Source organism: Phycodurus eques, chromosome 8 (genome assembly GCF_024500275.1).
Source record: "Phycodurus eques isolate BA_2022a chromosome 8, UOR_Pequ_1.1, whole genome shotgun sequence".
NCBI classification, from domain to species: Eukaryota; Metazoa; Chordata; class Actinopteri; order Syngnathiformes; family Syngnathidae; genus Phycodurus; species Phycodurus eques.
Window position 1 is genome coordinate 29,268,086 of NC_084532.1, and position 11,820 is coordinate 29,279,905.

Consider the following 11,820-nt stretch of genomic DNA (forward strand, 5'->3'; position numbering starts at 1 on the left):
ATAGCGCCATCTCGGTTTAAGATGCCTTTAGAACCGCTAGTGTGCTGGGTTTCTAGTGAGTGACATGATCATGGATTTATACGTAGACTGGTACCTTGACTTATGACAACGCATCTCAAGACAACTTTTCCCCATTGAAATGAATGGAAATTCCATTCATTCATTCCAGCTCTTTTATTTATTTAAAAAAAAAAAACGTTTTTTTTTCATGTGTTCGTTTTCATAAGAAAAATAGCAGCAAAAAAGAAACAGTTTTTCAATAATTGCTTTTTTCTCGACTCATACGCTGGGGCACGTAAGTCAAGGTGCCACTCTATTTCGGCACATTGAAAATGAAACAAAACTGCTCATTGTTTTCCGACCGCAAAGAAACTTCAAATACGTGCCAGGTAATTCCAGGTCTCTCTCTCACACACACACACAAAATCAAAAGGCAAGTTCCACTCCCAGTGCCGTTAATTCTGCGAGTGCCGACACTATCAAAAAACAAACAAAGTGAAACGGGCGCGCGTCACAGGGGTCTACTTCGCTACATAAAGGCTTCGATGCAGCACCAATACAAATACGGAGGTCGTATCCAAACACCTTTCACACTGCCTGTGATGTAAAAGATGCATTCATCCCCACATTTACTAAATACAATGTAGACCTTTACACTGATAAAGTCTCCCTATAAGTATCGTCGGTACTCATTACAACAAAATGAAATCCCAAGCAATTGTTTGTTGACATAATGCCTGAACCGCGGAGCACAAAGCGGAAGAATAGACTTGCCTGTTGTAACAGTTGGTGAGCACACCTGCTAAGAGATGCACGCATTTGACATACGTCATATTTTCTTTTGTCACTCAACTCACCCTGTAACATGAGTAATGTGTGTTCTCCTTTTTTCAGTTCCTACTTTATATGAATAAAATAGATACGAGCTAGCATCTCATGGTGGCTAGGCTAACTTCGCTCATAGCCAAGACGCAGATTTTTAACGGCTGCACACCACTGAGGTAAACTCAATAAATAAGAGTAACATTTTAATACAAAAAAAGAAACATAATCGGCGGCACGGTGGGCGACTAGTTTGCGCATCTGCCTCGCAATTCTGAGGACCGGGGTTCAAGTCCCAGCCCCGCCTGTGTGGAGTTTTCATGTTCTCCCCACAGGCTACTCCGGTTTGCGTGGCAAGTTGATTGAAGACTCTAAATGGCCCGTAAGTGTGGTTGTTCGTTTCTTTGTGCCCAGCGATTGGCTGGCGACCGGTTCACGGTGTACCCCGCCTCCTGCCCGAAGATAGCCGGGTAGGCTGCAGCACGCCCGCGACCCGCGTAAAGATAAGCGGCACAGAAAATGGATGGATGGAAAAACATAATCACAATATTTATACTTCCAATACTTCCATAAGTACATTTAGTATCAGAGAATTACTTTGGAGCAAATGTTCAGACTTCTACTCAAGTAATATTCTACAAAGTGACTTTTTTTTTTTTTTCATTTTCTTTTCCGACGCTTGTACTTTTACCCAAGAGTCGCTTTCGGGTAATTTACGTAACACCGATAAACGGCATCGACACGGAAAGTTGTCCTGACAAATTTCTGCCTTTGGCGGTAGTACGACTAGCCCATTTCACACTGCTTGTCTTTTTTTCTGTGCCCCGTGTCAGTATAAATGGCACAGACACAGATTGGGGGGGAGGAAATCGACCCATCCATGTAAAGCCTCTGGTGGTAGTATCACATTATCTCCGGAAGCCAGCATTTTTTTGGACTTTGTTCCCCCGTCGCTGTTCTGTCTAAACGTCCGTATAAAGGGTCCTCGATTCTATTTCCGGCCTCGGTCATTTGGGCTACTAAGCGCGTGCATTGTACTTTTAATTCAGGAGGTGGGGAGGCGTGACCAATGAGCAGCTGCGACCCATCGAGCGCCATTTTCTTCAGCCGGCACGCCGCCCTGCGCCGCCCGTGCCCCGTTTGGTGGGCGCGCGCATCCGTGAGCTGCGTGTGGGCCCCATTCACTCCAACAATACGATAGTTTCCAGATGGCAACGGTCCATATTGATCGGCGGCCAGAGTTTTTCTTCCTGCTGTGCCTCCACGCGCCAAGCCACGCATTGCGCCGCACCAAAGGTACGGGCGGCATCTATTCCCGGAGAGTGAGAGCGCCACACTGTCGCACTGCTTGATGCCATTCCGCTGCTGGATGTCAGACAAACCAAATAAATAATACCACGCTGAATGAAAGAAGTGAATTTTGTGGCTTCGGAGGTAGTATCATAAGCCCCTTTCATATTGCCTGTAAAAGCAGACGTGAGTCAAATGTTTTCCCACGTTGCTCTTCTGTATAAATAGCCAATAAGGAGTGGTGGCATGAAGTCAACCTGGCAATTTTCCATCTTTGGATGTAGTATCAGAAAGCCCTCTCGCACTTCCTGCAAAATCTTCGATTTTACACATTCTTCCCATGTCGCTGCTCTCCACAAACAGCACCCACACTAAGTGGATGTGGTCGCACAGTTCCGCCTTTGCAGGTAGTATCAGAAGCCCCTTTCCATTCCATTCCAGCCGCTTCATTGTTCGGCTCTAGAAAATACGTGTTTTATCAATAAAAAGGAGAAAAGAGCAGGGAAAATTGCCGATAATTTCATGTCATTTTCGGAAAACAAATACTGTATCTGGATACATACTGTTAACGGGATACAACATTTTGGCGATATTGCACAGCACTATGCACAACCGTCTTTGGTACGATCATATCATACAACGATATGTATGATAATGAAATCAATGGAGCCGTTTGTATTGTATTTTATTCCCTCACCCGACGAGAATCAATATAAAAATCAATGAGGAATCGGATCAACAAGCAGTGTCGATAATGGAATCAAAATGGCTAAGTTCTTGCCAATTTCCCATCCCGAAGAACAACACTGGAGAATACTATATTTCTTATTAAAAGTACTCGTTACAAAATATCGGCGGTATTTTATGGGAGGATGGAACAGATGAATGGCAATTGCATTCATTTCATTTAGGAAAGTTGACTTGATCTACAGGTGATTTGAGTTATGAATATTACCTTGTAAGTCAAGGTACCGCTGTATTTTTCTCAATTTGTCCAATGTTGCTGTGCTGTATAAACGTCAACACCACCAAACGGGGGGACGACAAAGTCGGATTGTACCTTTGGAGGCAGTATGGGAAGCTCATTTCACAGACCCAGAAAAAAAAAAAATTAAAATTATACAGCCCAGAATGGGGAGCCGAAGTCTTAATCACAGCTTGTATAATGATGTCGTCATTGCGATTGACCGGTTGATGGCAGATGGAGGCTGAATCTTCATCAGCTAATCAATGAACAGCTAAGCACCTTCGCATCCCGAGCGTCTGGCGAGCTACCGAAGTGGAGGTCACTGATGAAAAGATGCAAGAACAGTGAAAAAAAAAACACACACACACACACACACACAAAGAGCATGTCTACTGCAGATCTGCTGTTTGTAGGAGGGAGCCTATTTCTTTTTTCTTTTCCCCTTCCTCCATGTTCTGGTGTCAACACTCGGCTCGTCCTCTTCCTCTTCCTTAAATGGAGCGAGATGACGAGACGAGAGGCGGTAGGTCGCGTGGGTCGCTGCGCCACTAACTGCTGCTCAATATGTGCTGTGATACTTTATGTCTGATGTTGTTGCGGTAACATGGGAATGAACGAGCTCCATCTTACCTTGTGTCTGCACTTGAGAACAACACCATAGGCACCTAGAAGGAAGGATAATAGAGTTATACAAATTTAAAAAATGAGGTTTTTTTTTTTTTTCGGGTTATGCCTTTGTTGATTTGTCGTCCTTGTAAATGGTCACAGACATTTTTTAAATAGTAGTAATTATACTCTGAAGTTGCATCAACAACAAAAAAGTTAGCTAGGTGACTGAGCAAAATTGACATCATCACGCTACTTGCTCTGACCATGGGTAGCTTTAAGGTACGGCCTCTCTTCTATTTTTCATACTTTTTCATTGTTTTCAGCCGTAACGGAGTGTGTCACTCAAACCAACGTAACCCTGTTACTAAAATTTTTAGAAAAAAAAAAGACTAAAATCAAACATTCATTTTATTATATAGAGATATTTGTTGTTGACCAGTTAGCATAGCAGCGAACACAGCTAGCATGTACTCGAGCAAAAATTGGAATATTAGCATTGATTTACAACTTTGTCACTGTAATTAGAGTAATACTAAAACAAAATTAGTATTCAAATTGCAAAGAATTTTTACGACAATATTTTTTAAATGTATGTTTTGAGGTACCCGACTACGTGTATTGTACTTGTTGATGGTTGAGCCAGACGTTGTTTTATTACCCGTTTTTCATGAAATGTTTTTTGTTTTTTTTTTAGTTATAAATGGTTTGTTTTTCAGAAACATTGGTGCCCAAATCGTCCTCCAGTTCTGGAAAAACTGTTAAGTGGAAGACGTGCATGTAATATTTTGACCATGGTATGAAGGTTGCACATTATGATGCAGCCCATTCCCCGTGTTGTTAAAATCCATACTTCTCTCAAAGGCGATTACTCTGTGCAGGTGTACCTAATGTTTGGGCCAGCGAGGGTACGTGAAAATGTTCTCCCGCTGCTGCCGCTGGTGTTGTTGTCATGCCAACACAGTCTGGCAAAAAAAAGAGACATCTTTCTCATACAACTGCAAGCGTCTCCTCGACGATGACGCGGCAAAAGCACATTGTGCTCACACGTTTAGTCCGTGAGAGAACGAGAGAGTGGAAGATTTACGGCTGTCTTATTTGAACTCATGCAACTTGTAAAGGGATTTATGGTCGTTTGGTCATCTTATTTTAACCTGCGCAAAGTTAGGGGGAGTTATGCTAGTCTTACTTAACCCCTGTGCAACTTTTGGGGGATTGACAAAAGTATCCTTTTAACCTGTGCAACTTTTAGGGGATTTAAGGTAGTCATATTTCTACCTGCACAACTTTTGAGAGATTTATGGTGGTGTAATTTTAACCTGTGCAACTTTCTGGGCATTTCTAAAAGTCTTATTTTAACCGGTGCAACTTTGGGGTGTTTTCTGAAAGTCTCATTTTAACATGTGCAACGTTTGGGGGATTTACAGTCATTTTATCTTAACCCGTGCAACTTTGGGGGGGATTTCAGATGTCTTATTTTAACCTGCGCAACTTTTAGGGCATTTGCGGTCGTCTTATTTTAACCTGAACGAGATTTGGGGGGATTTATGGTATCGTTATTTTATACTGCGCAACTTTTAGTGGCTTCGCAGTTGTCTGACTCGAACCTGTGCAATATCTGCAGGACTTATAGTAGTCCTGTTTTAACTTGTGCAACTTCTGAGGGATTTATGGAAGTCTTATCTTAATCTGCGCATCTTTTGGGGGATTTAGGCCAGTCTCATTGTAACCAGTGCAACTTTAGGGGGATTTACAGTAGTCTCTGTGTATTTTTCCAGTCTGTTACTATGAAGGTCTTAAAGGCCTATTTAATGCTGCCTGCAAGCATCCCGCACTACGAAAGGGGCAGGCGGCTAAGGAAGTAGGACACGAGCATTGGCAAGCTACTGCTCTTGTGACGTTATCGACCCTGGCAGGGGTCGACCCCCCGCTCGACCCCCCCGTGGGTGGCTTGGGGGTCAGGGGCGCCTTCAGGAAGGATTGTCGGAGCGGGCGGGCAAATGACGAGCTGCTCGCCACTTCTTCGCCGGCTCATCTCTCGCTCGACGTCTTCAAACTGAGGATTGGCACCTTTTAAGTTGCAGCGATGCGACAAAATGATACCAAGGTGGACTAAATCCAAAGCCCTGTTTCAGCACGGCTGAGGATTTTTATAAGAGTGCAACAGGGAAGAAGTCGGTGTGGGCGACTAATCAACAACATTGATTCATGCGATCAAGTATTACCTTGGGTCGCAGCTTGTGTATTAGTGCGAAGACACTGTTTGGAAAATGCATCGAAGGCACAGAGCCTGAACAAGCTACTTTAAAAAGGGATATTTCTACAGGTAAAAAACTAATACAAATGTTAGTGATTTCTTGTCTTACAAATGTTATAGATGCCATGTCGTGCAGTGCAAAGGATTAATTAGGCTCGTCTGATTTTTAACTTAACAACTTTTGGGGAATTTAAAGCTCTCTCATTTCATTCCGCACAACTTTTGGGAAATTTCCAGGCGTCTTGTTTTACAGCGCATGACTTACGGGAAATAAAGCGCAGTCTTATTTTAACCCACGTAATTTTGGGGGGATTTGCAGACGTCTTAACCCACGCACCTTTAGTTTTTTGGGGGGGTTCCAGTTGTCTTCTTTTAACCCACGCAACTTTGGGGAAATTTGCCGTAGTCTTATTTTAAGCATGACTTGTGGTGGATATACGTTAGTCTTATTTTAAACTGCCCCACTGTTGGGGAATTTACAGTCGTCTTATATTAGCCCCTTCAACTTTTGGGGGATTTACGGTCGTCTTATTTTAATGTGAGTGACTAATGGAGAATTACAGTCGTCTTATTTTAACCCACCCAATTTTGTGGGGATTTACCTTAGTCTTATTTCAACCTGCGCAACTTTTGGGGGATTTGCGGTAATCTTTTCAACCCAAATATTTATCCGACAATGATTAATTTCCTTTTAAGGGGCCTCAGCATTCCCCCCAAAAACAATTTTATGTATGTATTTTAGGGCTCTTGAACACGACCCCCAGAAAGTCACTCCTCGGCCCGCCAGAAAGAAAACAAATTTACCCCTGAAACCATTTCACCATTCGACACGAAATTGGGTGGACGTGTCAATCATAACAGGACGCCGGTGGAAATCCTCAAGAAAAACATGCCCGACATTCAACATGAATTCGGATATCTTGGTTGGAAGCAGCCATTTTGGGCGAATTCCAGAACTGCCATGAGGGAATTTGCTCAAATGAGCCCCGATCGGAAGCAACCTCGACAGATGGACCGTGGCGTAAAAGTTCGATGGTAATTTTGAGGCTCGGCCATGAAAAAAACAAAAAAAGATGTGCTGAAGGACGAATTGAATGTGATTATCCTCCTTCACGGGGGCTCCCAGAAGCTGCTTAATTACATAAGCGGCGAACAGCGTGCGTGGCGCGTCCGCGTGAGCCATCGACAAACGATTGACTGACCTCAAATCCACGGAGGAAAAATCTATGACCGTGCTGGCCACAATGTTGCTGGCCTGTGCGCCTATAGACCCGCACCCCGCTTTAGAATCTGAATAATAGCAACAACATTTAGGGGAATAAATCAGGATTTACAACACTGAAAAGTTGGCTCTTAGCCCATTGAACTGTTTTGAAAACCAGCCGTTTTCAAAGCCGAGTTTGCCATATTGCCCGCCAGTCGAAAGCATTGGGAATGAACTTTCAAGACCCACAGAATATTGTGTTCTGTGGAAATACATTGTATGCCCTCAATTTAGGCGGAACATACAGACGGCCAAAATTACTTTTTCAAGAAGCAAATATGCGACATCCACTCACATATGCTCTTCATTGCTTGACAAAAACAAAAAACTTGACTTCAAGCTTTTGCTATTCTTTAGTAATCATCAGTAGAGCATGGGTTGGTTTCACCTAAAACACCAGTTTCTGACCAAAAAGAGAGAAAACGAGCACTTGTAAAAACAACCATATCAAACAGAACAGTGACTTTGACACAAATAGTTTTTGCTTTTCTGACACGTCAAACTATAAGACAACAAAAAACAAGACTGAGAAAGGCTCGCATGGCTCAGTGGCTTTTTTTTTTTAGATGCTGTTCACTTCATAAAACCGCAACATCTTTTCTCACCATCGCAACACAAACTTACTACTACTACCTACCGGGACGCATACGCTTTTTATACCAAACACATACCAACTCAGTTTGAGCGTGAAGTGCCGAAACTTATCCGACTCCCGACGCGTTAGAATTTCTCCCCCTCAAAATCCACGCGACAAGCCGAGATTCACCTCCTAATCTTTATCTTCACCTCCAAAGCTGTGCTGGTTCAAATCCACAGCCGAGCAATGCCGCCATCTTCAGGCAAAGCTGAATTTCGCAGACCATCTGGGCGAGAGCCTCTTCCACGCCCACCCGTCGAAAAACTTACTTGACAAATATATTCGTCAATAAACGCTTGGATTCCAGTTGATGAAGAGAAACAAAGGGACTCACCTTCACCCACAATCCCAAGGACCTCAAATTTATTCATGACATCGCCGACGTCACGGGTCTTCACGGAGTCAAAGGCTCACGGCGCTCGGACAGAGGGGGGCGTGGCCAGCAGCTGGCTCCCGTCGAGGGCCGCGCCCCTCGCCGCATGGCCGTCACCTGAAACGCAAGCACAGGCGTGTAGAGCCTTCTTTCAAGGGAGCGTTAAAAAAAAGAGCAATTAAGTTAAAAGGAGATGCTGTTGGCCACAACTCACGCCCAGACGCTCACACGGCGACTAACCGGCCAACCCGACTCCAGCTCCTGATGTCACTCAGTGGGCCACGCCCCTCAAACGGCACACATCCAACACACAAATACAGTAAACTCCCACATATTCGCCGTTCGGCATTCTCAAAATCGCTCCAAGCCTTATGCAATCTAAAAATATTGCTTTGGCTAAAGTGATCAAAGTATCTCCTCGGGTGCTCAAATTGAATCAGGCAAGTCTCCACATGCCACTTTTTACTCCAATTCCTCTTCTCACGCTCGTCGATGTGCCAAAATAAACCTGCGGGCCCCCACGAGGCTCAAAACACCCCAGCGTGGACCACCGCCTTTGTGTAGCGACGATTAGTCGATCTGCCGATCGCTCGCGTCTCCGGGGCCCGAAAACAGCAACGGCGCGGCTGCGGATGATTCCGCGGCTCCTCGTCGCTCTCGCTATCAACGCGGTGACTCATGCGTGGTGAGGATAACGAACGCCGGTCTGTGCGTGCAGCTGAAAATATACACTACTTTTAACCTTTACCCCCCCCCCCCCCCACAGCATCAATGCACAATTCCTGAGGTGAAATTGGCTCATAACATAAGAAACCTCATTAACACTTGTTTACTACATCTACACATTTGACTCTACGTGCCTCGGTAGGTGCTGCTTCTTCAGCTAGCAACATGAGGTCGACACTGCGAACGACAGCGTCTACAAATGGAGATAATGACATAAATATAATGTTATTACCACTTGTTTTTCTCCTCATGGGCATCTATTTAAGCGGTGGGCTGCTGCTTGAGGAAATACTAGCATAATACGGGAAATTAAACGAACGTCGGTGCTAAAAAACATGAATATAAGTAAATATATATAATATAAGTACTAAATATAGTACTTATACTACTATACTACTATAGTAGTATAGTAGTATAAGTACTAAATATCAGTCCTTCACCCTGAAATTCGAGGACTTTATACCTAAAGTGACCAAAAATAAGGTACACAAAATGAAAATATTTTATACAAGTTCGTGTCCACCGAGGCTTTGTCAAATTTGACACGCGTCGACGAAAACGGATTTGAGATTTATCCGTGTGCGTTAAATCAAGGAAAATGGTGGTACTGGTGGGAATCTTGAAACTGTACATGTCACAAATGTGTATTTTTATTGGAAGCTAACACTTGTACTTTGCATCACCTGCCACAAGAGTTGAAAAAATGTCTTCAATTTATTTTGGGAGTGATCCACTCAGAGCAAAGCTAATTTACATGTCCATTATTAATGAAAAATCCACTCGTCTCATCTGCCAGGTTTTTTGGGCCAACTAGAATATCTTGTAAAAAGGGCATCCTGGGCATTTCCAACCCAAATTATTGTGCAAAACCAATAAAAGCACATCGAAGATTATATATTAAAAAAATAATAATGATTAAAAAAACGGTGTGACATAGGACCTTTAGGGAAAAAAAGGAGCCCGCGAGCCTAGGTTTAGATAGATGTGCGTGTGCGCATGCGTGGGATGCAACTCCCACCTGAAAACACCCAACTCGTCCAACATAACAGCAACAACGAACGCGACAAATGTCGTCGCGTGAACCGGATCACTAGCACGGAGTCCGATGTGATTTATAAGCTAAGTGAAGCTAAATACGAGGATAGTTGTGTGGGTTGTTGTTGTTTTTGTTCTCGCGCTACGTAAACATCACAACCAGCTGCGCTTTTAACGCTCGCCGCCGCCGCCTCCTCCTCCTGCGCGTTCGCGGCGTTCCAAAAAGACAAATAAAAGTACTCACTCGGTCAATATGTGCGAGGTAAATGCTCCAAGTGGGCCCGTCCATCCACGCGCTGACGGTGGAGCGGCGTCCCTGGCAAGCGGGCAGCTTCCAGTCCACCGACCGACTGACTGGATGGCTAAAGTGCGCCTGACACAAGCTGCTAGCTACCCGTCGCCCGGGCAACGCCTTTGAGCGGCAGCAAGGCGCGGCCAATCACAGCGCTCGATGCTGTCGCTTGGGTCACGCCCCCTTAGAAACGGACCAATCGAAGAACGCTCTCGTCGCTGCGGCGCTAGCGGTGCTTTTGTGTGTGTGTGTGTGTGTGTGTGTGTGTGTTTTTTTTGCGCGAGGTCTGATATTGTTGTTCGAATTTCTCAATTACATAATTCACAAGATCACACGCAGCACACGGGACGCTTCAAATAACAAATTATCTATCTATCTATCGATCTATCTATCTATTTGAACGGCCCATGATCCAAAGCATACCACATCACGTCCATCCATAGAGCCAGGACCACCTTTTCAAGTCTAGTCGTACCCGAGAAAAGGCAACTCAGCGGCGGGTGTGGCTCACAAAAGGCTTCCTCCACTGTCAAACGTCTTCAAAGACACAGGAGTGTTGTTGTTGTTGTTGTTTTTTAAACAATGATGCCGGTACACTTAAATACGGGTTTACGGAAAAAGAACACAAAATACTGCCCTCTAGTGGAGAGAAAGAAAGACATGCCTGCATAACTTTTTCAGAGTGCGAATAAAGAAGAATATCGTTGTAATTTTATCAGGGGAAAGTCGTCATTTTATAAACAATAAAGTTCAAATATGACAATAAAGTCAATTTCCTGAGAATAAAGCCGCTGGTCTAGAGTAAAATAAGACAACAAATTCATTTTATGGGACTAAAGTGATGATGGACACTAGAGTTCTATATTGTAGCTCCATGCAAATGTGGCGTCATTTAAAAAGCTAATAAACGGGATTTCCAAAAGGTTGTAGTTCAAGAACATCGAGTCCAAAGCGTCATATTTTGATTCAAATTAAGTTGTAATATTTTAGGATAAAGTCGTAATGTAACGTGGTGGAAACATTTATAATTTTACCATCATAAAGTTGGACTATTACAATAAAAGGTTATATTTTTATGGACGTGAATGTGTCATATTACAAGAAGAAGTCGGAAATTTGAAACAGTCGTCGTTTGATGAGAATAAAGTGGAAATATGAGCATAAAGTTTTAATATCACAAGAAAAAAAATGCAATTGGACTCAAATTAAGTTGTAATATTATGAAGATCTAGTCAGAATGTTATGTAGCGTAGACATTTGTCATTTTACCATAATAAAGCCATAATTTACAAGAACAAAGTGGTTATTACAAAAACGTCTACTTTTTTTTTAGGAAAATAAATTTGTCATTTGACAAAACTAAAGTGGTAATTGTATGGTAATAAAGTCATAATTTATGAAAATAGTAAGTAGGCTATCAGGAAAAAAGATTTCATTAATTTTGTATGAAAATAAATTCATAATTTACAAGAAAAAAGTGGTGATACCACAATACTAATAATTGACGAGAATAAAGTTGTAATATTAGAAGAAAAAGTTGTCATACAAGAA

At 43.0% G+C, this 11,820-nt stretch overlaps 1 protein-coding gene across 6 annotated transcripts in view; it reads right to left on the reverse strand.

The window, feature by feature from the left end:
- Positions 1-10,345, reverse strand: part of LOC133405996 (cyclin-dependent kinase-like 5) — a 31,494-nt gene extending 21,149 nt beyond the window's left edge. For 5 of the 6 annotated variants that reach the window (XM_061683152.1, XM_061683149.1, XM_061683150.1 and 2 more), the window contains exons 1-3: positions 10,222-10,345; positions 8,178-8,333; positions 3,710-3,744 (exon numbers count right to left, since the gene is read on the reverse strand). In XM_061683152.1, coding sequence (XP_061539136.1) covers positions 3,710-3,744; positions 8,178-8,214 — 72 coding nt within the window. In that variant the 5' untranslated portion in view covers positions 8,215-8,333; positions 10,222-10,345. Of the gene's footprint in view, positions 1-3,709; positions 3,745-8,177; positions 8,334-8,430; positions 8,917-10,221 lie in introns of those variants that run through there. The other variant, XM_061683148.1, reaches the window with a different exon arrangement.
- Positions 10,346-11,820: the final 1,475 nt, after the last annotated feature.